The sequence below is a fragment of the Syngnathus leptorhynchus genome, chromosome 11 (genome assembly GCF_054491065.1).
Source record: "Syngnathus leptorhynchus isolate UIUO chromosome 11, UIUO_Slep, whole genome shotgun sequence".
NCBI classification, from domain to species: Eukaryota; Metazoa; Chordata; class Actinopteri; order Syngnathiformes; family Syngnathidae; genus Syngnathus; species Syngnathus leptorhynchus.
The window spans coordinates 5,988,890-6,015,394 of NC_141205.1; the positions used below are offsets into that span (position 1 = coordinate 5,988,890).

Below are 26,505 nucleotides of genomic sequence, written 5' to 3' on the forward strand. Positions count from 1 at the left end.
TTATATATATTCCAGTGATTATTCTGGACAGAAATTTACGATTCATCCCACACTGCTCTTTTAAAACACAAGCAAGACGCTGTGTGTCCTCTGTGCTTATTTTAGGAAGATGTGACATTTGCATTGCGTCCCGCCTACAAGGCGTTGGAGGAGTGTCTGCTGCTCTTCTAAAGTATTTCACCGGAGACAACGAAGGGAAGGAGGATGCTCACAGCATCATCGATGGCCCAGACACGGGGTGAGTAACACCGAGCACCGACACGAACACTATCCGTCACCTCCACCATTGGGTCCATTTCAAGGCTCATTGTGAAGCCCCGAAGTCTGAAGACATCTCCTTGAAGAGATTGATCTACCGATAGAGTCACGCTGCTCCATGGCTGCAGCGGGGGAGCAGACGGATGGATGCATGTTGCATGAATCACATTGTTTGAGAGGCGACACTTCCGATTCGACTTTACAAGCTACTGACTTGCGTTTTGAGCAACTTCCACCTCTGCACCAAGTGACGTTACTCGTACATCTCGCCTAATCGCTGTTACTGGTTGGGATTGAATATTTGGAGGTTACATCCGGTTCATCTTCTGCCAGTCACCGCTGTTTATAAAAGTCATTCTGTCCTGCGTCATCCGGGACTGACTGCTACTCAAACTCTGCTTCTGAAAACACTTCCTTTAATGAATCCAATGCATCTTCACGTCACACATGCCTTATGAGAACTAGCTGCACGGTAACGCTGCCAACAAACCGATTCATCTTTCAAAAGGCGAAGGCGGATGCTGTTGCGGTTCATAGCAGACGATTTTTTAACATCAGCTCAATATGATCAATTTGTTGTCATTCATCTGCACTGATGTCGTCTCAACGTAGGTGGCGCCACAGCCCACGATCAAAATGAAAGTTAGGCATTCCCGTCGGACCGCGGGTTTAAAATAAAACTGCAAACCTCTTGGTATTTATGGCATCAGAACATTTTGTGCAATGCTAAAAATAGCACGTGGTGGCCTTGGAAACGGTTGAAATTGGTTGTCAAAGAAGTTGAAGATTTTTTTTTTTTGCAGCTAGTTAATGGTTGTTGCTATGCTACCAATACTACTGCTGGGCATTGGTGCTGAAAAATGTCACTGCTTGCACCCTGGAGTTGCATGCATTGACCTACCTCCTCTCTTGTTTTGTGCAACAGTTGAAACAAAGTTTGGTTTCCGGTTTCATTTGGCTCCCAAGAAGCTTGATTTATGAAAGTGATTGTATTTGTATTGTTGCAAAGGAACTTATAATACTAAATGTATAATTCTAATAATAAAAAGGATTCTCTTGTAAAGTTATTCATTTTCAGATCTTTCATTTAATAAAGAATCGTCAAAATGTCATTCACAGCAGCAATTCTTAGCAAGCACTTTAAAAGCTCCATTTGCAAAAGTCTACTAAAAATTCACCATTCATCAAAACTGAATTCATATCACTCAGAGGGTGCCTGCTGGTGGCTTTGTTCCAGAACTCACAAAGCCAGTTGGTGCTGCAGCATACAAATGCTGAGGCTTTGCTATTGGCACATTTGAATAGAACACAGCCATTATTAATATTATTCATTGCACTGGTTTTATAATGATGATGTTGTCTGAGGCAGAAGACTTTGGGGTTTGTCATATTAGATGGTATTTTCTTTGTTTGCATGAATAGTAAGTTCACTTTCCTTGCAATATAATTGTGGAACATACAAACTCGTATTAAAAAGCAATCCGTGCTGATACTTTTGGCTCACATTTAATGGCTGAGTTGTATTTGATCTCAAAAACAACACAAATTGTACCTCGAGCTGCATGTTTGTCACAGTGCATTTCAATGAGCTAACACTTTTTTTGTGTTGTGTTCACAGAGGAACAGACACCGGTTATTAGAGCAGTGGTGTGCAACAGCGTGACCCTATTCACACTTCTTCATTAGGTAATTAGCTCATAAATTGGATATCAAAACGTGAATTTGTCTGTAGATTGTGAAGAAAGGGCAAATGACTGTCATTTTACATCGAAACATAAATATATAACTTTTTTTTTTTTTTTTTTTTTTTTCTCCTCCGGCAAGTGGCGACAAAAAGGTAGCCATGCCCCCACCAGCTGACATCGTGAAGGTGGCTATTGAATGGCCGGGTGCAAATGCTCAACTTATCGAGATGGACCAGGTCTGTGTGTTATCAAACATAATCAGAAATATCATTATTTTCTCCTGTCTACAAACTTATGCAACTCTAAGCACTTGTCTTTTGTTTGTAGAAACGACCTTTGACCTCAATCATCCGTGAAGTCTGTGATGGGTAAGCGTTGTTCTGCATTTTGGTATTTCACCAACGATTCGTAGCATTTACTCTTGGATGTCGTTCTAGCTTGTTCTTGTTTGCATTCAACAAGAATAACTATCTGCCCTGTGATTGACTGGCGACCAATCCAGGGTTCAGTTTCCATTTTAGTGCATTCAAGTGTAACTCTAGTAATAATGCACAATGTTAGTAGATGTAATTTCTTCTGTTGTGGCGCTTTGAAGGGGCGCGAACCGTGTTAACATGAACTGCTTGAGTATTCAGCAAATGCATTCTTTGAAAAAACATTTGCTTCAGTTTTTCTCTCCCTTGCCTTAAATAGACTTTAACTGGGTTGTTTGCTGTAAAGACTTTATGATGCAAGAAGACAGCAATATGAGAGACCTCCTATGGTTCACAAAGCATCAGTTCATAGCTTGCAAATGCGTTCTTTAGCTTCCGTTTAATATAGTCGATATTGCGCCGTTCAGCTCTGACAAAAAAAAAAAAAAATCCTCATGTTTTGTTGACTTGCTATCGAAAGAATATATTGTATTTCTCAATTTTCAGATGGTCTTTGTCAGGCTCTGAACAGTTTGCTCTGCGCTATGCTGATGGTCCCCAGCTTTACATCACAGAACAGGTGAGCTTCATGTGACTTATTTTTTCATTCACTGTTCTGTCATCATAATAAAAGTAAACACCAAACTTTTATCTTTAGAGTCGCAGTGAAATCAAGAACGGGACCATCCTTCGATTAGCCATTTCGCCCGTGAGTACCATTTAGTTTGACATTATTTTACATTCCAATAAAACAATTTGATTACAGTTATGTTGTCGTTTTATTTTGCTATGACCTGGAATCGATTGTTTAACCCAAATGCAACACAGGTACATATGATTGCAATTCTTTGAGTGTTGTTCAATCAGCATTGTGGCCCTTGCAAAAAATAGCATCACTTTTCAAGTGCTGCTGTCGTTTTGTGCAGTGGCTTTTTTTTTTTTTTTTTTTTATTTAATCAGCTTCATGATGGTTGTTTTCTTGTGTCTGACAGGGCCGGGCTGCTCGTCAACTCCTGGAGCGTATCCAATCCCACGGGATTGACGCTCGCTTAGAGGCTCTAAAGGAGCTGGCCAAGCTGTCAGCGGACACCACTTTTGCCGCAGAGTTTATCAATATGGAGGGCATTGGAACGTTGGCCCGCCTCGTCGAGAGCGGCACCCAGTGAGATTCCGTCTTTAATTTTCACTTTGGTCATGTCGCAAACATGAAAGCTTCCTTTCTTGTTACGTAATGTGGGATTTAATCTAGTTCTCCTTATAAATATGTTTATACAGGGACACATTAAATGATATGAATGTTCTCCTCTTACTTCAGCTTTGGCGAAATGCTGGCATTCACCCTCACCGCATTCCTGGAATTAATGGATCACGGCATTGTATCCTGGGATCTTATCTCACTCTCCTTCATCAAGCAGGTGCCTCACATCAGAGCACATTTCACAGTTGCATATTCTCAACTTGTGTTGGCGTCTTAGTCCTTGTTATTTGCTCGCTTTGATTTAACTTTGACCTTCCTTACTTCCTACACAGCGGAAATGAGTGGGTGCAGTTGCCTAGCAACGCCTGAGATTACCCAGAGCTCATTCAGTGTGTGTGTGTGTGTGTGACTGTGTGACTGTGTGACTGTGTGACTGTGTATTTTCTGAAAGCTTTACTATGGCCCTGAGAGTTTCTCAAAGTAAACAAGTATAACTCTTTTGTAGAAACATTTCATCATTAACAGGGCTGTTCCTTTCCCCCAATGTCTTTGCTGTAGTGATAACAATAATAATGATTCACAATGCAGAAGCTTTTATCGTGACATCACTTCTTTTATCTTCCCAAAGATTGCAGGCTATGTGAACCAGCCTATGGTGGATGTGTCCATCTTGCAGCGCTCTCTGGCCATCCTGGAGAGCATGGTACTCAACAGCCACAGTCTCTACCACCGAGTGGCTCAGGAGATCACCGTGGGACAACTCATCGGGCACCTGCAAGTGTGAGCACACACACATGCACAGGGGCTTTCTGCGCTCTTAATTTCAGGGGGCAGATGAATTGCTGCGATGGGTTTGATATGTAGCTTTTTTTCTTTTCTGTGCATCAGGGATGCTCATAAAAGGAGGGCATCAATCATTCAGGAAAACCGCCATGAGCGTTCACGTTAAAAAAATCCCAAATTATCAATGCAGCAAGTTATGGATTTGTCCTAAAATCATTGTAATATTCTATATCATTACATGATGAAATAAAGTACTTGATGAACCCACTGATATTACTCATAGGTGAGAAATGAAAAAATTAAGTATATTTAGACTTATAATTAGCACTACAGTTTTTTTGGGGAATTCTATGGTCTGGAATGTGGAGCAAGATACTTCTAACAGGATTTGTTTGTTGCTTGATATCCTTGCAGGTCAAACCAAGAGATTCAGACTTACGCAATTGCCCTCATCAATGCTCTTTTCCTGAAAGCCCCCGAGGACAGACGGCAGGTTAGTTCTACACTGGTGTAGATGAATATTAGAGTAATAAAGGACATTATTGTTTTGAATACTCTATACTCATAAGCAGGGCTTGACATGAACTTGTCTGCTCAGCAGCCACTGTGGTTTGTGCTTTCCCAGATTTACTAGCCACTCTGTGTTTTCACTTGCCATCATTTTGTTTTGTTTGTTAGTGTATATTGTACTATGTTGAGGAGCAGTGTGACATCCAAAAATGCTTCTCAAACAAGTGCTGAACTTAAAATGCAAAACAGAAAGAAAACGTGACTTTTGGGAGACCTTGTAGAATCTTGGAATTGTGCTGTGTTGTTCTTTGTTTCTGTGCATGCCTGTCAGTGTTGTATTCCTGTATCTCATTGTCCATGTGTGCATTTTTTATTTTCACCACCGCACATCCGCCACCCCCCCTCCCCCCTTGAACCTGTAGGAGGTGTACACTAACCCGCTGGAGCAGCACCTCACTGTGAGTACACACTGGCGTCCCATATCATCCTCTCCACCCCACAGGCCTTCACGCCCTCCCTTTCCTTTGTTTAAAGCTGCTGCAGATTTGAGCAGAGCCTCAACTTGCCTGCACTTTGGTTCAAATTGTTATGTAGTGCATGGTGTGACTGGGAGGCAAACCTGGTTTTGGCTTGGTTTCAAACTCAAGGCCCGGGGGCCAGACCTAGCCCGCCACATCATTTTATATGGCCCCTGAAAGCAAATGATGTCTGTTAAATTCCATGACCCGTACTAAAATCTGTACCAAAATGTTTGTTGTGTGTAATGAATAACATTGACATTTTGCTGTTTTTTTTACCATAACAATAATTGAACAAACTACTGTCCTTGACATCCGATTTCAAAGCTAGTAATTGATGACCTTTTGTATGATATGACCTAATTAAACACTTATTTGTTCTCACTGTCATAATGACCCTCTGAGGGGAATCGTATCCACAGAATGGCCCGCAATAAAAACAGGTTGACACCCCAGGGCTAGAGTAAATTTTGATTGCTTGTTGTTGCTCTTCAGAATGAGTCTTTTATCGTTTGTTGTTGTTGTTTGTTTCTTTGCTGACAGGAAATGGCCAGCACCTTGGCCCAGAAGCACTTGCGGTCCATTATTCTGAATGTGAGTAGTCCGCACGTGCGTATAGCAACGCTGTGTTCATCAAATGATCTAATCCCTGTCTAAAACAGTGCTTGAAATGACTGCTACTGTAAGAAAATACAGAACATCGTTGAAACCCAAATATTATGATCCATCCTTCTCTAAAGTGTTCTTCCAACTGCGGCTCGGATGACTCATGACGCATCTGGACCAGCCGCTCAGCCAGTGCAAAGATTGTCTAACGTGAAATGTGTTGAAGCAGAACTATCAAATGTGATATGGCATGAAGTCCATGAAGTGGAAAAAAACCTCTGCTCTCAGAATGATTCCTTTTGGCATCAACTTGTGTAGAAGTGCTTCCCTGAGCTGGCTGCAAATGAGGAAGACAGTGCAGTGTTATTTCCTGGAGCAATTTCGCGATTGTGAGCTCTCTGGAAACAAATCTCCAAGACTGAGATGCACTTATGATGACTGTTGGACCATAGCAATGTCTGGATCCTAATTTGACCCGACTAAGTCCAAATAACGTTTTGCCATCTATCTATGGCATGTAGTCTGTCCTCGATGGCAAAAGTAATGAGATGCATCTATGTACTAATCCAGAAGTTATTAATTATTAGAAATGATCAGAGGATAGTTTCAACATCTCCGTTTTCTGAATAACATTTTTTATTTTTTCCTCCCAGCATGTCATCAGAGGAAATCGACCAATTAAAGCAGAAATGGCACATCAGCTGTATGTTCTGCAGGTGTTGACCTTTAATCTTTTGGAGGAACGAATGATGACCAAAATGGATCCTAATGACCAGGTAAAGATGGAAAAAAACGATTTGTGTGTGTGTGTGTTTTAATTTTACCTGGAAAATCTTGGAGGTGTGTGGCCTAAAATTTGGTTGGAGAATATCTTTCTGAATTTAGCCACGAGTCCCTAAACGTGCTGATTTGTATGACTCAGACTCAACGAGATGTCATTTTCGAGCTGCGGAGGATTGCATTTGATGGAGAAAATGATCCCACCGGCACAGAAAAACGAAAGACGTTGTATGCTAAAGATTATAAAATGCTTGGTTTTACGGTAAGTTACCTCTGATTTAAAGGAACAAAAACAAATGAATAATCATATTAGTAATAAAGTCCAACAAAACAGAATTATTATTATTATTTTTTAATATTTCTGTTTCAAATGTAGAACCATGTGAACCCTGCTATGGACTTCACACAGACTCCGCCCGGGATGCTAGCTCTGGACAATATGCTGTACCTGGCCAAGGTCCATCAGGACACATACATCCGTGTAAGTTCTGACTCATGGCAGGATGCTGCTCACCTCCCAGATGTGAGCAAATCATCATTTTGATCATGTCTTCCCGTTTTTGACAGATTGTCTTGGAAAACAGTAGTCGCGAGGATAAGCATGAATGTCCTTTTGGCCGATGTGCCATCGACCTCACTCGAATACTTTGTGAGATACTCCAAGTTGGAGAGTTGCGTAAGTGCCCTAGAATATCACATGATCTGGTCATTTCCATGCCTCACTAATTTTGTTGTTGTTGTTTCACAAGCTAATGAGGGCTGCAATGACTACCACCCCATGTTCTTCACTCATGACCGAGCATGGGAGGAATTCTTCTGCATCTGCATCCAGTTGCTCAATAAAACCTGGAAGGAGATGAGGGCCACCTCCGAGGACTTTAATAAGGTCAGTAAGGTCTTTATTAGCACCGGCCTAAATATTTAAATCTACAATCTGATGGACAGATCTTTACAATATGGCTCGTCTTTAGGTTTAGGTCAGAAAGTGTTGTGCACATTTCCTAGTTGCTAAGTTTTTAAACGAGATGCAAAACAAACGGAGAAATATATTGGATTAGAAAGCCAGTGGTTTTGTCAAAACCTAGCATTTTACATTACAAATCCTGTGATTGAATTTGCTTTTCCGCTTGAAAATCATTTCATTAGAAAGATACATACTAATTTGTTTAGTTGCACTGATTGTATTAATTTTCAATTTTGAGCTTCAAGTGAGTTGTAAATTATTCATGTATTCCTCTTCAAACAACAAGCCAGTGGGTTCACACCTGAGAACAAGAACATAAAGGTTTTGATTTATTATTGACCTGCACTGCTTCCTTCATGCCGTTATCGATTTATCTCGTTTGTGTTAGTATTTTTAGCCACAGCAAAGAAATTATGTAGCTTGTGTTTGATTACTTATTTTATTCAATTGTCAAGCTTTACAATAGATTTTTTTTTTTATTCTGAAAGACGTGTAACTCCCATTGTGAAGAAAGTGTGTTTTTGTTCTCATGGTGAAAGCTGCATTAGATCACATTTCCATCACTCAGCGTGCAAGTATCATGCGTATCCATCTAACCCCTGCTTACTGACTGTGCTGTTTGTGTAAGTATGTTCAAACCCCGCAAGAGTAGGCGGCTGAAAGGCTTTTACTTCGATTAATATTACACGACAGCTAAATTCTTAATGCTGCTAACGCGGTTCAGAGCGCTTCCTCCACATGAGCACGTTTTGACTCTCCGCAGTCTATTGTTATCAAATTAGCACCGGTCGTTTATCTCGGGGTACATTTTTGAATATAAATGACTTGAGATGAGAAAAGTTGTTTTTACCGACAGAATTGGTTTTTTTTTTCTTGACAAGATAACTCTGTGAAAGTGCAAATTATTATGAGGGCTACAGTACGTGCGTTCCAAGCAGGTGATGCAGGTGGTCCGAGAGCAGACCACCAGAGCTCTGGCCATGAAGCCCTCGTCTTTGGACCAGCTGAAGAACAAGCTGCGAGGTCTCAACTACTCTGAGATACTGCGACTACGACAGTCCGAGAGAATGAGCCAGGATGACTTTCAGTCCCCGCCCATCATGTCAGTGGCAAAAAAAAAAAAAATCTTAGCTATGGAATTTCACACTTCTTAAAAGTTCTCCAAAACAAATATTGTGTTGTCATGTATCATCCAAATGTGTTTTTGTCCTTTATGCTGAGGTAGTGAGCTTCGCGAGAGAATCCAGCCAGAGATTCTGGAGCTCATTAAACAACAACGACTCAATCGGCTGTGCGAGGGCAGCTGTTTCCGAAAAGTGGGGAACCGCCGAAGGCAAGGTACCACATCAATACAATCACTTTTTTTTTTTTTTTTTTTTTCAAACACAGTATGGCTTCTGTTAACTTTGTTGAGCTAAGCATTTCTGCCTTTGTTGCAGAGAAATTTTGGTTCTGCAGACTTTCTCTTAATCACAAAGTGCTGCACTACGGGGACTTGGATGAATCACCTCAGGGTGAAGTGCCTTTTGAAATGCTTAGTGACAAAAGTAAGGGTCTCTTTCTTCTTATCAAAAATAAGCCATCAAAATATTTCCACTGTTTTATGCATAATGTTGCTCAGAAATTAATCTACGACATGGTTTTTAAGTTTGACAAGCGACCATTATTGGAAAACATCACATTTGGAAAGTCATAACTTTTTGGTTTTCTCTCTAGTCCCAGTTTCTGACATCAAGTCCGTGGTGACTGGGAAGGACTGCCCTCATATGAAGGAGAAAAGTGCTCTGAAACAAAACAAGGTAGGTTTTCGTAAAGCTAAAGTCATTCTAATCTTGAAATATAGTTGCTTTGAGAACGCACCTCAGTGGTTCCAGGATTATTTTACCCAAGAAGCCGTATAATTATGACGAATACTGTATGCGGCACATCGTGACCACGAGAGGGCTCTACAAGGAACAGTTTCCCACTAATCTACACATTTTTTTGTTTTTTTTTTATTTTTTTTATTTGCTCTACATTTCACTGTCTTAACTGGTCTCTTGTCGCAGGAGGTCCTGGAGTTGGCTTTCTCAGTCCTTTACGATCCGGATGAGACACTCAACTTTGTTGCGCCCAACAAATATGAGGTAGGCTGACATCAGTGATTTTACCCCTAACTTATTTTAATGATAATCTTTCACTGAAACAAATCTCGAAAAAAAACCAAGTCACTTTCGTATTCCTAAAAACAAAAAAATAATTAAATGGATTTGTCCAGGAAATGTCAAACTTTATGCTTGTGACTTTGATTTGGTTTTGGAAAAGCCAAAAATACAGCTTTAGAGATGTAATTCCCGAAAGACCTAAAATACCAGTTTATACTCTCAGCTGCATTGCCGCATCTTCAATGTAGTATTGCAGCAAACTCTTTTGCCAGGTCAGTAAAAATCACATCTCGTACTGACGTGTTGACTACCCACCAAATTTATGAGCAGGGACTAAAAGACATCCTATGACAGAAAAGCCAAGATAAATGTGCAGGGAACACGAGTCGCAATGCCACTGGAATGACTTTATGGAATTTCCCACCATTTTAAAATTCCATCTGGATATTTTTCATCCCAAAAATGGAAAAGAGGACTTTGGGTGGTGTGCTTTGTTGCGGCGCGTACTTGCACGTCACAGCGTCTCGTGACAATTCTTGCAGTCATTTCGAGTCTGTACGTTTGTCTGTGGAGCAGTATTGCATCTGGACGGACGGCTTGTGCGCGCTGCTGGGCAGAGAGATGAGCAGTGACCTGACACGTAGTGACCTGGACACGCTTATCAGCATGGAGATGAAGCTCCGCCTCCTGGACCTTGAGAACATCACAATCCCAGAAGCTCCACCCCCTGTTCCAAAAGAACCAAGCTCTTATAATTTCACTTACAACTACAGTTGAGGTGTTTTGATTATAAAGCATATCAGCAAAGGTCAAGAATGTGCATCTTTTCGATTTTAACCAATATTGCGCTGTGCGATTTAGGAAAAAGTGATAGTAGAACCTCCATAGGCCAAGTCGTTTTAATTTCAAACATAAAAATATGACATAGTAACATGAGGTCCACGGACATATTTAAGTCACCAGCTCATTAAATGAGGTTGGCACCTTTTTACATTTTCTGTCGGCACACCAGCCACCAGGGAGAGTGACAATGCTCCGGTCACGTGCGGATCGCTGCTTCCTTTTCTGCACAGCACAGAAATGTCTCCATACGAGATGGGAGTGTGCCACATTTGAAGGAATGAGAGGAGCACTGTGATTGGCCAAGTCAGCTGTGTTCATGGCTACAACGTTGTAAACTGCCTTTTTTTTTTATAAATATGACACCTTGTGAAACACCTCTTGGGGTGGTAATGAAAATAGAGCCCTTGGTGTTCATTCTCGAAATGCTCACTGATCTGAAGTCAAATATTTGGGAACTAAACCTCCCACCTCCCGTTTTGACTTGTGAGGAATATTATTTCAAGATGATTCAGCAACTTTAGCGGCGTTCAACTATGGGGGCTCCACTGTACGATCTTTAACATTTCTTTTTTGTGATTGTATTAATCTTATACCTCATCTTAATCTTGTACAAGTACACATGCATTTTTGCGTGTTTACGGTTTTATCTCCATACCCTGGCAATTTGAAATTATTTCCAAATACTGGTACACAAAACTATGAATGATCATAACTTCTTTAGTACATTCAAAGTATTGGCAACAACACATGCAATAATATGCTTTATTCATTCAGCTCATCTAATGCGAGCCAAAATTTGGACACAGAACCTCAAAGCTGTAAGAGCTGTGCTAAACACAATACTGTAATATAGTTGGAGGAATATGTTTAGACTTATTTTATGTGTTTTATGTAGTAATGCATCCATCATCAGTCACAAGAATTTCTATCATGTTTGAAAAACTAAGAATGTATTATATACTGTGCTATATCAGGTTTTATTTGTATTTATTTTTTTCCTCCATAGCTTCGCACTGTACTAAAACTATGATTACAATTGTGGCAATTTGAGAATGTCTCTGAAGAAAGCATTGCCATATTGTATATTGAATGATTGTAGACTTTTTGGTCATTTTGGTTATAATACCAAATTAGCACACTTTTTGTCGTTTTAAAACAGTGGCCATGATATCATGGTATCAAGCCGGAAGTGTTATTGTTTAAACATGTTTTATTCATCATGTCAATCTTAAATCGAGTGCAAACCATGTCAATGATGTCATTTGCTAATGCAGGATAGAATTATATTTTTGTAAATGATTGTACACTGTGAGAAGAATGATATTGAAATAACATCATTTTGTATCATCCTTCTTTTAGCATGCAATTTATGTTTGAAGTATTTTTTTTGTGCTGCATTGACTGCAATGCCACCAAATTGTGTTTTTAAAGCTCATATTGGCTTTTTTGTATTTGTTTTTCTTTAGTATTAGGCACTTTATCAGACAATGATGATGTCATAGTAATGTGTCTTGTATTGCGAAAGAGTATTGCAAATTCCTGTACTATTGATGCTATTTGTGGAAAAATGTGTCTGTTTTTAAACTACTAATGGATGTTGTAATATTTTCATATTTTTTATGAAAAAGAATCTGCTATTACAGAATTCCAGCTGAATTTAGCATACAGCATTAACTTCAATGACTGAAGTGGTTTTGCGTTAGATATGCTGACAGTATGATTTTGCATCTGGTACTTTTCTCCATTTGATTGTAACCGTATTGAATGGGATGTTGTTGATTTATAAATACAGCTGCAAAAAAAAAAGTCTAAATATGGTGTAGATTTATAGTAACTGAGTATACAGTATATAGTATTGTATTGACTTAATTGGACAAAATGTACTGTATAATGTTTGGTGTCAATAAATACAAAGTAACCAAAGTATTGCTCTGGTCCTGAAGTTAGTTGTGCTAATTTATGTCATTTTTTTTTTTTTTTACAACAACCTCTTTTAACTGGTGTTTGAAATTCGGTGTAAAGTACGCACCGATATGGAAAATTGTTCTCGATCAGATTTGTGAAAGGAAAAAGAGTGGGGCAGCAATAGTTAAATTAAAAAGATTTATTGTATAATAGCTCAAAATAGAATTTGACACAATCACTTTGAGAATCATTAACGCTGAATGAAGATATCAGATGTTAGGCGAGGAAAGCTGTATAAGAACAGTAGTCCAAGCTACTGAGCGCTAAGCATCAATCACTTTGACATACAAGAACAAAACAAGCAGTCACTTTTTCTTTTTGGATCACTTATCAGACAGTGTTCCGTCTGCTTGGTTACAGTATGGTTGAGTCTGTGAGACATTTAGATGGGAAATGTAACACATGTCCCTGGGTTGAATTCAAGTGTTCTTTATTTTCAGCCCAGCAGCCAAAAGCAGTCCTTTATATTGGATTTATGCACTCGCTGTGCACTGTGTGAGTGCCGTGGCCCCGTTTAAATCCATCTGGTTTGGGTTAAGGAATTCTTTACAATGTGTCTCAACACCAAAACAATGTCATTGATACTGTACATATATATATACTTTATATAAAATAAATACAAATCTTTCCTACATCACTGTGACTTTTCAGAAAATGACATTTAGTATTTGTTTCTGCATTTGTCATTTTGATGAGCTCAGCAGTCGTGATGGAACAGACATTTGTCACTCTGCATTGGCTGTTTCTTGTTTCTCTCCCCTGTCTTTTGCATGGTGATCAGAGCCTTATGACTTTTGATTTCCTGGAAAAGAGCACTCGGGTGCTTCCCACTGTCCCATCCTTGACCCGCCAGCAGCATCAGTACGAGCGCAAGGATCATCAGAAGTGTTGCACCGGTGGACGTCAGCTGCGGGCTGAGCTGCAGGCTGGCCCGAGGCTCTGCCACTTGCTTTGTTCTGAATGAGATGCACTGAGGTTTCCTGCTTGTTTTGCTTCTCTTGCTGTTATGCTTGCTGCCCTCACCGGTGCCTAAATGTAAACACACTCTGTAAAACGTCTCTGCTTGCAGGTGGGTCAAGTTGAAGCTGCATGTGCCGGCAAGGATGCGTATGGTGTATGCGGGTGCGTCTGAGCTCATAGCTTGCCAGGACAAACGAGTTGATGGGAAATTGCGCCTGTTCTGCCAGGATATTATAGCATAGTGTTCTCCAGTCTCCATTACCTTTAAACTCGTCCCCGCTTTGAATAATGAAGGGCTCCTGGGGTTAGGATCCCCCATCCTTCTCCTTGTCTTGTGTCGTCTTTGCACGGACACAGTAACGCTGCGTGTATCAGCTCCCAGAGTATTCTCAGCTATGCAGGTGTATAAACCGGCTTCTTTCGGGGTGACCTTTCTGATTTCCAGAGTTCCCTCAGGCAGGAGCCAATAGCGTTTGGTGGGGAAATCACCTTGGTTGGGGTAGATCCTGGAAACAGATGAGTGGGAGATTCCTTGGGTGGCTGTGAGGGAAGAAGCTGTTGGTCCCTCAGATGTGTTGCTCAAAGCTGGTCCAAGTCTCAACCCTGTGGGAGTCACCCAGTAAAGTAGAGGCTGCGGCTCTGCGAGAGCCCTACAGTGCAAAAGAAGCTTCCCTCCTTCTCTGACACCCACGCTGGAGGGCAGCGAGGCACTGGCGATTGTTGGGAGGCAGGAGGCTGACATCTCCCTGGAGGACACCTCCCTCACCCTACGAGCTTTCAGGTCCGGTGGGTCTGAGCACAGCGTCGATTGCGGTTGGATGAAGCGCACCACCCGAAATGGTTGCTGGTTGCCAGCCGGTGCGTCTCGGTGAGGGTGGGAGGCGTCCTGTGCGGCCCAGTGAAACAGACAGTCACAGCGGAGTGGGTTGGAGTGCAGGCTGACCTCCTGGAGTCTGGGCAGGGAGCTCATGGTGTGATGATGCAGAGTACTGAGATAGTTTGAGTTGAGCATGAGACTTTCAAGTTTGCTCAACTGCGCAAACGCCTGCGGGTGAATGAAGGACAGTCGGGGGTTGTTGGTGATCTCTAGTTTGGTTAACTCTGGGAGGTTCTCTAATGCCGCTCTCTCAATGGACAGCAGCTCCTCCATGTTGTTGAGGCCTAGCTCCTTTACGTGGAGCATATCTCGGAAGTCTCCCGTGTTGATCAGTTTGATTCGGTTCTTGTTAAGATCGAGAAACTTGAGTCCTTTCACTCTCTGCAGAGCCCGAGTGGGCACCTTGATCAGTCGATTATCGTAGAAGGAGAGACTTTCCAGATCCTCCAACCCATCTAGAGCATTGTCAGCTAAACCTCTCAAGCCCATACCACCAAGAACAAGACTGCGAAGGGATTTCAAGGCTCGGAAACCCTGCTCAGGCAAGGTCTCTACCGGGTTTCCTCCAAGCATGAGAACTTCTAGGTTCTGCAAAGCCTCAAACCACCTCGGATCAATGGTGGTGAGTCTATTGTTGTTGATGTGCAGACGCAAGAGAGAGTTCAGGCCAGTGAAGGCTCCGGGTGCGATAGAACATAAGTTATTATGGCTGAGAAAGAGCTCCTGTAAAGCCAGCAGTGAGGAGAAAGAGGCCTCTGGGAGGTGACTGAGATGGTTTTCCTCCAAGTGTAGAGACAGCAGAAAGGGCAGAGACAGATTTTGCGTAATAGCCCTCACACAGCTGAAGTGATTCTGTGAAAGGTCAAGATCAGTGAGATTGGGGAGCCCGTGAAGCACAGCCACCTCCAGTTCAGACAGATTGTTCCCCTGCAGGTGCAAGGTGTGTGTGTCAAAGGGCAGAGGCCACGGGAGCCCAGTCAGCAGAAGGTCATTACAGTCCACGGTGGGAGCTTCGTGGTAAACCGAGTCTGGCGAGAACCACGGCTTGATGTGACACACACACCGCCCCGGGCAGGGTACGTGCCATGGCAGCGCTTGAGGCAATGAGCCCAGCGCTCCGAGCACGCACACACTGACAAACAGGAGACACTGTGAATGTAGAAGCATCAACATTGGCCTCATAATCCTTAAGGGTCACGGGTGCCGTTTGGAGAGGGTTTTAAGATCTTGTTGAGATCTGACAAAGTCAACTGTCGGAGAGTGTGCTCAGATGGCAGAAGATGGTTAGAATCGCTTTCACCGGTATGAAATTCTTAGGCAAACGGGGAAGGATAATCATACCGAGGCGCTTGGCACACAGGGAATCTACCGTGTGACTCTTTTAGGAACAATTCGGACTGCAGTGATAGAACATGATGACCGTCTTTTTCTAGTCACGCCATCAATCTCACATCCTGGCGGTGGGTGGACGACTCCTGGCTCATTGCTTGCTGCTCTATCAAACACACACATGCACGCACATACACACACGCACACACACACACACACACACACACACACACACACGGAAAAAGAAATAGAAAGTGGAGTAAAGTGTAATTCACTGATGGATAAGTAGCAATTGTCATAAGCATGGTTATCTGCAAAAAAGAAGTCAAAGCAAGGTCTAGTACATTGTTGCCATGGAAACAGAATTCTTCTTGCTGTGTTCCTTTGCTTGTAATTTGTTTTGGTCCAATCTGTGCACCAGTTGATAAGAACAACACTAAAAGAAGTCATGAGTGGGGGTTGGAACCCTTTGACTGCATCTATAAAGCGCCTAATCAATGTTTTCGCCATTGTCTGACTAATTGTGAGTGCTAAGAGAGAAGCACTTTGATCATGCCATTGTGCATTTAAAAAAAACAAGCATGGATAGCAACTCGTTCTTATCGTGTGTATTTGTAATAAAATAACAACAATTACAGTGCAGCTCAGCCTTGAGGACATTATGGCTACTGAAATCTTGTTGTCATTATATTCAATTTGCCGACTCAGAGAACTTTTGCCAGTCCGCTATCTTTAATGCTCGCGACAGCATCCATTCTTTAAAGATGGACGAGTGAGTATTGCACGACGGCGCGTTTGTGTCAACAACATCTCGGCGCAGATCTTTCCTCCCGGGGTCCTTCTCAATCTTCCATCAGACATTCGCTTTCATCTCCACTCTCTCGTCTTTCCTCATGCAACCTGCTCAATAATGCATCGGCCATTTAATTTGGATGTTTTTGCCTTTTGCTCTCAAATGTCAACAATGTTAGTTTCAGGAACGCAGAGCGATGAGATGATTGCATGCCTGAGAAGTTTTTCGAATTCATACTGCTGGTAACTGGAGCTTCTTTTTCCTCAGCATTCACCCTGGTTGGCTTTCTTTTCTTGTTTCCACCATTTTGTCATCATGGTTGACCATGTGACAGTTGTGTCTTTCTTTTTGATTTTATCCATGCTGATTCAAAGTATATGAATTAAAAAAACAGAAGGGAGATCTGCAGAAAATATATTCAGCATTGTGATGAGATGCATTTTTTAGAAGCAACTCTTCACAAACAAGAATTTCTCTGTTCTTGAGACACTTTGAAGGACTCAATATAAAAAGAAAAAAACTGTTTAGTGGTAGTGTAAAAATTGAAACCTCCTTAGCTTTTCATATTTGTAAAATGCCACTCGCACCTTCTTGATCACCTGTTAGCATTACATCTGAGCTGAGTGCCTCCGCTGCTTTCACTATTCTATCAAGCATTGAGCAAAAAATAAAACACATCAGCTTTTTCATTAACACATTGATAAGAACATTACATGCTTATCTCTGCTGTTCCTCTTATCTAAGAACAAACTCAAGCTAGACCTTGAAGCTTTTTTTTATTTTTTTGAAGCGGCTGGAGGTGACAAATGACTGCTTGTATGAAGAACGTAAATACATTTGCATGTACTCAGAGGAGGCATTACATGCAGGAGTGCAGGATGCTTTTGACAGAGATGGAGGACCTGGATAGAGACTGTACTTGGCCCAAAAAAAAAAAAAAAAAGAGGTGCATGATAACGCAGACTGTTGCTGCAGACGCACGTATCCACAAACTTATCATTTCTTTCCTCTCCCTCTGTAAAGCACTCACACCGAACAAATATGCATACATGCACGCATCCACAGCGACATGTGGACATGTCTGTGCTATCATTTCTGTTTTCTTACCCGAGCTGCAAGGATCACTCCATCGCTGTGTTCAGCCTTGCTTCCAGAGCGGAGGGTGTTATTTCTTGTCTCCCTCTCAGCTTCACAATTAAGATTCTTGAAATATCACGTCTATGCTGCACTGGAGCTGGGAAGAACATTGACTCTCTCTCTCCCTCTCTCCCCAGTCTCTCTCTCTCTCTCTCTCTCTCCCTCTCTCTCTCTCTCTCTCTCTCTCTCTCTCTCTCTCTCTCTCTCTCTCTCTCTCTCTCTCTCTCTCTCTCTCTCTCTCTCTCTCTCTCTCTCTCTCTCTCTCTCTCTCTCTCTCTCTCTCTCTCTCTCTCTCTCTCTCCCCCTCTCTCTCTTTCTCTCTCTCTCTCCCTCTCTCTTGGCTCTGCAGCAGAGCTTGCATCCCTCGCATCCTGCCTCCCCTCTTCCATCGCCTGCCTCACTCGCTCTCTCGTTCTCTTCTCCTCTGTCACATGCAGATGGAAAAATACTTGCAGTGGGATACAGTGTGTGTGGATGACAGGTTGTTTCTGTATGCATCTGGTTTAGTTGGGGAAAATAAATACTTGATCTTATCTTCTTATCAAATTGACACTGTCAACATTCATGCAAAGCTGCCGTGCTTGCATTGTTTTGTGCATTCCGTTAATGTGATTAGGTGCACCACTGGGTATAAGTTTTCTTGTTCAAAACAAATCCACTCATTGAAAGCCCTCAGCCGTGATTCGAAAACAGGATCAAATCTGAAAGAGATGAATAGATGAATATTATTGGATTCTCACACTATTCTATAGTACTTGGAAACTATTTTGTAAATTGCAGTTGTTTGTTCAGTGTAACCCTACTAGCTATGTCAGAGTTTTGTGGAACTGGTTAAAATATCATAAAAAAAAACATTTTCTTGATATATTTGAAGAACAATGCAAGGTTTCTTTGTTTGTTACCATTAAAAAAAAATGTTTTCATCCAATTCAATATAGATAGTCTCCCATGTGGGTAACTAAGATCCTGTCAGAAACAACCATTTCAAAAAAATAAAAGATGCAATAAAGCTTCCAGAAGCAATAAAGAGCCCATTTCCCTTTCATTCATTGTTGCAGTAAACTAAACAAAAAATTTAATGAATGTTTCATTTAAAGCACACAATAAACAGTATCAAATGTCTTCAGACAGTTTAAAACGATGTGGATGGCAACAAGAGTCCAATGGTGCAGCCAGCTGCAAAAACTGCTTGCAGCCATACATTTTTTATTCAGCACTTAGAGTGCTAATTAAATGATGAAGAAGAGAAATACAGCTTCTGGACTGGGAACAAAAAAAACACCGGAGCCACAATGAAAGCTTCATATGAGCCATTGCAGGTATGGGCCATATCGTAATATCACTGTTTGTGTGTGTGAGTGTGTTTGCTCATGTGCTATGATTTGATTTTGTGTCATCCACTGTGATTCAGCTGTTGCTTTCTTTCCCTCAGAGTATGAACCTGAGGAAACTCCCCAACATAATGTTACTGGTTCCCTTCATTTGCCGGATTCACGACACAGCCAGCACACAAAAACTTGCTGTCCTGCTGACTGAAAAGCAGCAAGGATAAGTGGTAGCTTGCAGAAAGGAAGCGAACGAGACGAGGTCTCCATAGCAACACAGAGGGGTTGTTGTGCTTTTATCGTTGCATTTTGCCTTCATATCTGTCATACTGAATCGGTCTCACCTTTCTGTTTTACTCTAGGTGTGGTGTTAATCTCCCCCCCCCCCCCCCTCCCAAATAGGTCACTTTATTAGATACAGCTACACATGTGAGATCCATTGCTGAATCACAAAAAAAAAATATCAGCATAGTGCAATAGTGGTTTTGGCGCCTGCATCACAGTCTGATGTTGAGGTTGGAATCTCGACTCGTGGCGTTTATAAATGTCCGTAAAATTGTCGTTGTGATGTTTTTGGTGCAGTGCTTTTATTGGATGTCATTATTGGGGGAAGAAAGTGGCACCTAAATGCCTTTTTTTTTTTTTTTTATCTAACCCAGGGACTTTGCTGTTGTTAGCATTCCAACGGGTACTAAAGCTAACGCTGCATTTGGGCTATTATACGACGCCGTCAGCGGTACAGATATCTTGAAACAGTTCACATCATAGCAGGGGATCTGAATCATGCTGAATTAAAAGCACTACTCCCCAAATTACATCAGCAATGTGCAACAAGAGGAGAAAATAAACTGGGGCTACAAAATCAAGGCGTTAGTGTATGTGGGTCAGTCGGACCATATATCTCTGCTGCTGTTATCAGCATACTTATATGTATTCTGCTAAGGAAAAGTGCCCCCACCACACAGCCAGAGCTGTTAAGATCTGGCCCAATGGCTCCTCTCAGCAACTTCAGAATTGTGTTCAAATAGCAGCAGTTTTGGATTCTATTGGTCTTGCAAAAGCGCCAATTGAATTGAATGTTATTTAAAATGAAGTGATGATTGTTTTGTACAGTCAATTGGAAAATATAAAAGAAAATGTCTGTGATTTTCATATCAACTGAGGTGGCTCTTCTCGTACAGGACTTCTTGTAGGGACTCAAGGAAAACCCGCCCACCAACACAAACACACACAAACACACTTAATTACACTTATTGTGTGCGCACACGTGGGGGATGCACACATGGGAAGGAAATTGGGAATTTGCTGCCATGGTGACAGGGCTTGCAGTATCTAATAACAACAGGATGTTAAGGAGCCTGCAGTTTGTAGGGGGGGGGGGGCGGCTGGAGTGGCAGCAGAAGGAAACACGGATTCATAGAGAAGGCTAACAAGTGAATGCTTTTCACTTTGTCGTAACTCATAACCGTCACATCTTTATGAAATAGTGACATTATAAGCGCTGTCATCATCTCTTCCCAGGTGTATACATCAACATATTCCCCTTTCTTGTTTTGATTGTCTTTCAGCGACTTTATGCCACCCCTCTGTTGAAGTGTGCAATATTCTTTAATCATTTCTCAGAGACATTTCATGGCACATGTTGAGCGTGTGTGTTGCGTGGGTGGCAGCAACAGGTCTATGTTTATCTGCAGGTTCCCTGTGTGCGTGGTTGCCATGGTAAATGTGACAGGGGAGAGTTTGCTAAGTGCTTCAGTAAGTTGAGGATAATTATTGCTGCAGAAAATCAATATAGGTGTGCTGCTTTTTATGAGAATGGGAAGATTTAGCTATATGGCTGTAATTGCATACATCAATGCACTTCAAGTAAGTGCAGAATTATGGATGAATGGATTTTTTTATTTTTTTATTTCACGCCATAGTACCTGATGTAATTATGATACAACAACTGTATATACAGACATGAATATGAGGTGTAGTCTTGAAACTCTTGGGTCATATGCATGTATACTTATGTCACGTATTCTGCTGCCATATTTTAATTCAGTGATAACAAAGGAAGTATTGGCAGAGGGTGTAGAAATGTTCATCTTTTTACTTCACTTGTACTCAAATTTCATAAATAGTGTCACATTTCCGTATTGTCACATACTGCTGAACACCGCCATTGACATTTGTTCACCATCTGTTGCTTTTGAGGCTTTTTTGCGGCAGTTTTCCTCTGAATAGCGTTCTCCTCGATGGATGTCCAGAAAAGGGTGCCATTCCTCCGAAGGGGAGCACAGTGACTTTATGCGCTGCAAGGAATAGTTTGCATTATAGATCGAGGTCACAACTTTCACTCTGCACCTTTTTTTGTGTGAAAAATGTGTTCAAAACACCTTCCAAAGATTTCCTTCTGCTCTGCTCAGCTTATAAACTGCAATGATAAGGATGCATACGAGTGGGAGAGCAGCAATGCACCAACCCAATGCCACCGCCCAAGATGGGAGATTTACTCCTCCATAGTTGGGGCTTTCAAAAGACTTCAGAGACCACACCAGGATGGCCTAGACAACAGGAGTTAGGTGTTAGTAGAACTCCCCGCAGACATGTTCCTGATTCAGAAGCAACTCGAAATTACCAACATTCTGCTCCACAGCTACATTTTCGTTTTAATTAATTGCTTTATTTTCATGTCCGGTGGATATCTATTGTGTCAAAATCTGCGCCGAGGCGGGCTTGAAAAGTTAGGATATTTTCACAGACACGAGCAGCTTGGTGCAGTTTAAAACAGGCAATTTACGCCGTTGTGGGTGTGTCCACAACCCACTTGTTTCGCATCCATTCCAAGCGGCTCATTCCCTTTAAAATCAGTGGCAATGATCTAAATTAAAAAAGAAATATTGAAGTTGTATTTACCAACAGGATACACGGGCTGATAACCAACCAACATGCTTTCCACCATAGCCAGAACCAGACGCTCTTTTTTCCAATCATCATCTCAAGGTCCTCAATTAATCGTTTCATACCTGCAACAGGATGTGTACACTTAAACTACAAATTATTTCTACTTGTGTTTCTACTGTGTTTTTTTTTAGTCAATCTTACCATATATGTAGATGAAACCAATGAGCTCCATCAGAGCCAAAACAAGCAGTACCCAAGTTGCAATAAAGGCATCCATTAGAGTGACCCAATATATTCCTGCCTATCACACAGACAAACTGCACATGAAAATTGTTATAAGACCTCGCTCTAATAGCACTTATTCGCAGACGTACCTCTGTGACTAATGGCAGGCCTAATAAAAAGACGATACAGGAACAACCAACGCTTACGTAAGCCCGATTTGATTTCGGGAAGGCATCGGTGATGCAGGTGGAGACCACCTCTGATGAAAGACAACAGGCGTTAATGACGACGCTTCATTATAAAGTGGCCACTTGTAATTAGGTCTGACAACATGGCATCCAATGACCTTACCTAAATTTGTGAACTGAGAGTCCAGGCCAATGACGAATATCATGAAAAAGAAGATGATTGACCAAAAAGTGGAAACAGGAAGCTTGGTCAGGGCTTCTGCGTATGTAATGAATGCCAGGCCGAATCCTGCGTGAAATATAGCTCATTGCGTAAGACAACAATAGCATTTGGGTTTTGTGCTTTGTCAAATGTCTTACCGTCGTTCACTACTTTGTCAATAGGAACTTGATAGATGTAGGACATGTGACCCAAAATGGAAAAGATGGAAAAGCCTGCTAAGATACTTGTTGCTAGAATGGCATTGAAATTGACACATGAAAAACACACAAAAACATGATGCTTTATTTTCAAGCAAATCTAGATTTTCATGCGTTTGTTGGCCTACCATGGTTGATGAAGCTTATGGCCATAGAGTCGATGAACATATTGTTGTGGAACTTGCCATAAGAAGCAAGCGTTATAAGTCCCCCACTAGCAATCGAGAGAGAAAACGCCGTCTGAGTTGCCGCGTCTTTCCAGACCTAAAAATACATTTGTGTTTGTTATTTCGCAATGCCTACGAAGATGGCAGAGGTTGTTAACGTCAACGGCCAAACATCGTTTTCGGTATCACAATTCAATTGGCTTAAAATCTTAATATCCACCTGTTTTTATTCAGCTCACCACTTGCTTTCCACATCACAGTTGCTCAGAGGTAACGACCAATCACAGCTCAGCTTGTGAATGTCACATGACCAAACTCAGTATACATAATGCTCACTACTTCTCACCTCTGCTTCTGTCAGTTTTGTGAGGTTGGACTTAGTACCAATATAGAAATCGATGCCATCTCTGGCTCCTTCGAGTGTCGCTCCTCTGATCAGCAGGATCACAAGCGCCACATACGGGAACAAAGAGGTGAAATACATAACCTGTAGAGAGACACAATACATATAAGCAACAAAAGTAAATTCTAGTGGTGGCCAATCGACACTAGCTAGGCCTGCTCTGCTGGCCAAAACGCAATCGGAAGCACTGACTTCAATGTATGTGTTCCTGCTTTTTCTCGTCTGATGTTGTAGATGTAAGATAAGAGCTTGACTTACTTTTCCTGATGATTTGATTCCTTTGATGAGTACTGCAGCAACAAGGAGGGAGCTCAACAGCAAGCAGAGAGCCAAGTGCCAAACTATTGGACCAGTCTCCTCGATATTACTGGATCTCTGCAGAGCCACGCGACTGAATGGTAGGGGAAAGCACTTCTCACTTACAAAGAGATTAACTAAGGCCTGCTAATGTGTTTGAAGATGTGAATAAGAACATCCTTACTTCCAGTACTGCTCGCTGGCGCTCTGAGCCCCAAGTGTTATCTTGTAAGATAAAGTGCAAGTTGTGTTGTCCTGAGTCCAGTTGGCCACTAAAGCACTGCTTGTATTGCAATGTACTAAAGTGGAAGAGATGATGAGTCAATTACTTTCCCCCCTTGGAAGCACTGATGAAAACAGTGTGAAGTCCCCACAATTTATTTACAGTTTAATCTGTTGACAAATGACAAACATGGTAATTGTTTCAAAATGTATTTAAAAAATGTGAGTGTTGTCTTTGTTTTCTTGTGCCGTTCAACTCAACATGGAGTACCTAAAGATGCGTCGCTGCAGTTTTTATGGGCTGAGCTTTGGCACACGTGCCACGGCAAAGGAGACTGGAAGGAGGCAAACAGGTAGAAGATGCCATAGGACACAATGACGTTGTAGTAGATCGACATCAGGCCTGTTAAAATGATCATTCCGATGCCGACCCCTGCAAATGGGTCAAAATGTGCAGTAGTAATATATTGCTTTGGATTTTTTTTTACAGTCATTTTTACTTTTTTTTTTTCAATCAGAATTTAGCTGGTTGCTTGCATGGATTCTTCAACAAAGATTAAAAGAAAATATCTGAGACCACTCAAGTGAATTCAAGGATTCCCCACCCTGAAGTAGAGGCACGGCTCTCCATACATTGACTGCTCCTTGACTGGAAAATTGACCGACGGCACTTTCTAGGAAGTAAAGTGGAGTCCCAAATAAAACCAACATTGTAAAGTAGGCAATGAGAAAGGCACCTGCTTGACAGAAAGAAACAAATATCACCAATCCATTTGTAACTCTCACGCATCAACGTCATTCAAAGCATTTCTAAGGTGGAACTTTTACCCCCGCCGTGTTTGTAGGTCAAATAAGGAAATCTCCATATATTTCCCAGACCGATTGTGTAACCAATCAACGAGAGAATGTATTCTGTCTTATTGGTCCAGTTTCCTCGCTCTGGATTCTCATCACCGCCATCAATTGCAGGAGGATCCTGCACAGAGATGTTGTTCATGCAACACTTTACCTGATACTGTATCGAGCGAATGCTGTTTTTACGTTTTAATGGTGGAACCAGTTGTATTGTTTGATATTGGTGTATCGCTACTGTACTGACTGTTTGGTCCCCCCCCCTCCCGTTTCTTCCGTACAGTGCCGTTTCTTTATTGCAACACTTTTTCTTCCTTTGAACAGGTGCCTAAAACAACTCTTTGCGTTAGATGTGAAGTGTAAAACGGGTAACTAAGACAAAAAATAAACAGTAATGTTATAATAGCCAGGGGGACAGAAAGGATTGTGCAAATGTTTGTCAATGTTGAAATGGACCCTCAAGGGCTAAGGGCCTCCTTTATTTTTTAAATTTGGTCTTTTCAGACTCCAATACTTTCCCAAAAATATATGTAATAGACAATAATATGATTAAGTATGCCTGCCTCCACAATCAGAAGAAAAAGAGCTATATAGAAAATTTGGTGTATAACTATACAAAGCTAATAATGCAATTTTCAGTTTAACTGGTTAAGAGATATTAGTTGAATAATGTATTATTTAATTGTAGTTTTGAATGATGAAGAACTGCACACCATCGGACTCTGGGGTCTGATTAAGTATATCACAAGTGAGCTAAATTTGCTGTTATATTTAAAGAAGTAACTTTGGGGTAAGTTAACTTTTATTTGAGGGTGTACTACTTTTACTCCAGTACAGTGAGCTACATTGTACTTGCCATCTGTACAATGATTTGACTCAAAATTAATTTACTATGACATTTGAAGTTCCCGTCTTACCTGATCTGTTAGAATAGGTGCGTCTTTGGGAGCGTTGATGTTAGATTTCCACATTTTATTGTTGCAGCTGCTTCCAGGTGGTTCAAAGTGAAACTGATCGGAAAAATTGAAGTCTTCAATGCTATCCACCAGCAGCCCCAAAAGTCAATTTTATTATCCTTTGAATAAAGGATTCAACAAATTTATCTGCTCCTCATATTCATCTCCAGTGGTTCACTGTACACAGGTGATGTGCATTCCAGTTCTTTTAAGTGAACTGAATCTTTAGAATCAGTTCACTCAAAAAATGTGTTCAAACGAATCGTTCAACGAATCGTCCCCCCCCCCACACACACACTGATCCATTTTTTTCTTTTGTTGTTGTTGTTGTTGTTGTTGTTGTTTTTTTACTACAATAACACACACAACTAAGCAATACACCAGACAAAAAACAATCACGTAAACACTTTATTGCATGAAGGGATGCGCCGTTATGCGTTGTTATCCAATATATCTACTGCAATTTCACATTAGATTGCTGGTTTGACATTTACTTGTATTATTATTACTATTATTATTATTATTATTATTATTATTATTATATATATTTTTTAATAAACATTGATGTTAAAACTTGTCTGGTGTTTTATTCCTTGTTTTCATATTTGCCAATTAAAACATAAAAATCTGACATTTGGTTAACTGCTTTATATGACAATATTAATGTATTTTACATTATATGAGTTGGTGTCCCCCAAAATAACAAATGTAGGCATAACTGATTTTTTTCAACCTTTTATTCAAACACAAACACATTCGGTATAATAACACCATAAACTACAATCCAAGAAATAAGAA

At 41.2% G+C, this 26,505-nt stretch overlaps 3 protein-coding genes across 4 annotated transcripts; 1 reads left to right on the forward strand and 2 right to left on the reverse strand.

Moving 5' to 3' along the window:
* Positions 1 to 59: 59 nt before the first annotated feature.
* elmo2 (engulfment and cell motility 2) lies at positions 60 to 12,889 on the forward strand. 2 transcript variants are annotated; one of them, XM_085923333.1, is made up of 23 exons: positions 60 to 238; positions 1,877 to 1,944; positions 2,083 to 2,179; positions 2,271 to 2,311; positions 2,864 to 2,936; positions 3,015 to 3,065; positions 3,349 to 3,518; positions 3,672 to 3,771; positions 4,183 to 4,334; positions 4,752 to 4,830; positions 5,270 to 5,305; positions 5,909 to 5,959; positions 6,625 to 6,747; positions 6,894 to 7,013; positions 7,128 to 7,232; positions 7,319 to 7,427; positions 7,501 to 7,637; positions 8,654 to 8,817; positions 8,941 to 9,053; positions 9,155 to 9,262; positions 9,432 to 9,514; positions 9,764 to 9,841; positions 10,436 to 12,889. In XM_085923333.1, the coding sequence occupies exons 3-23, from the start codon at positions 2,102 to 2,104 to the stop codon at positions 10,634 to 10,636; spliced, it is 2,172 nt and encodes a 723-aa protein (XP_085779459.1). In that variant the 5' UTR covers positions 60 to 238; positions 1,877 to 1,944; positions 2,083 to 2,101; the 3' UTR covers positions 10,637 to 12,889. The 2 variants fall into 2 exon arrangements, with proteins under 2 accessions (XP_085779459.1, XP_085779460.1); XM_085923334.1 differs by having other exon boundaries at positions 4,183 to 4,328.
* On the reverse strand, positions 12,819 to 15,913 carry LOC147049090 (leucine-rich repeat neuronal protein 2-like). Its single transcript, XM_085923332.1, has one exon. The coding sequence runs from the start codon at positions 15,684 to 15,686 to the stop codon at positions 13,365 to 13,367; it is 2,322 nt and encodes a 773-aa protein (XP_085779458.1). The 5' UTR covers positions 15,687 to 15,913; the 3' UTR covers positions 12,819 to 13,364.
* Positions 15,914 to 21,232: 5,319 nt separating this feature from the next.
* LOC147049091 (sodium- and chloride-dependent neutral and basic amino acid transporter B(0+)-like) lies at positions 21,233 to 25,828 on the reverse strand. The gene is made up of 15 exons (XM_085923852.1): positions 25,669 to 25,828; positions 24,728 to 24,875; positions 24,505 to 24,636; positions 24,171 to 24,332; positions 23,862 to 23,976; positions 23,639 to 23,771; positions 23,324 to 23,464; positions 22,939 to 23,074; positions 22,751 to 22,843; positions 22,554 to 22,679; positions 22,352 to 22,461; positions 22,179 to 22,278; positions 21,990 to 22,099; positions 21,470 to 21,637; positions 21,233 to 21,385 (listed from the first exon to the last, which is right to left on the reverse strand). The coding sequence occupies exons 1-15, from the start codon at positions 25,720 to 25,722 to the stop codon at positions 21,233 to 21,235; spliced, it is 1,881 nt and encodes a 626-aa protein (XP_085779978.1). The 5' UTR covers positions 25,723 to 25,828.
* Positions 25,829 to 26,505: the final 677 nt, after the last annotated feature.

Excerpts from the sequence above, each read along its gene's own strand:
- elmo2 (XM_085923333.1), top strand. The coding sequence starts at position 2,102 with ATGCCCCCACCAGCTGACATCGTGAAGGTGGCTATTGAATGGCCGGGT. Across the intron at positions 2,180-2,270 it reads AACTTATCGAGATGGACCAG|AAACGACCTTTGACCTCAAT; the intron begins GTCTGTGTGTTA and ends TTTTGTTTGTAG. Across the intron at positions 8,818-8,940 it reads TTTCAGTCCCCGCCCATCAT|TGAGCTTCGCGAGAGAATCC; the intron begins GTCAGTGGCAAA and ends ATGCTGAGGTAG.
- LOC147049090 (XM_085923332.1), bottom strand. The coding sequence starts at position 15,686 with ATGAGGCCAATGTTGATGCTTCTACATTCACAGTGTCTCCTGTTTGTC.
- LOC147049091 (XM_085923852.1), bottom strand. The coding sequence starts at position 25,722 with ATGTGGAAATCTAACATCAACGCTCCCAAAGACGCACCTATTCTAACA. Across the intron at positions 23,977-24,170 it reads CTGCAGCGACGCATCTTTAG|TACATTGCAATACAAGCAGT; the intron begins GTACTCCATGTT and ends CTTCCACTTTAG. Across the intron at positions 21,386-21,469 it reads CAGAAGGAAATCTTTGGAAG|CGCATAAAGTCACTGTGCTC; the intron begins GTGTTTTGAACA and ends TATTCCTTGCAG.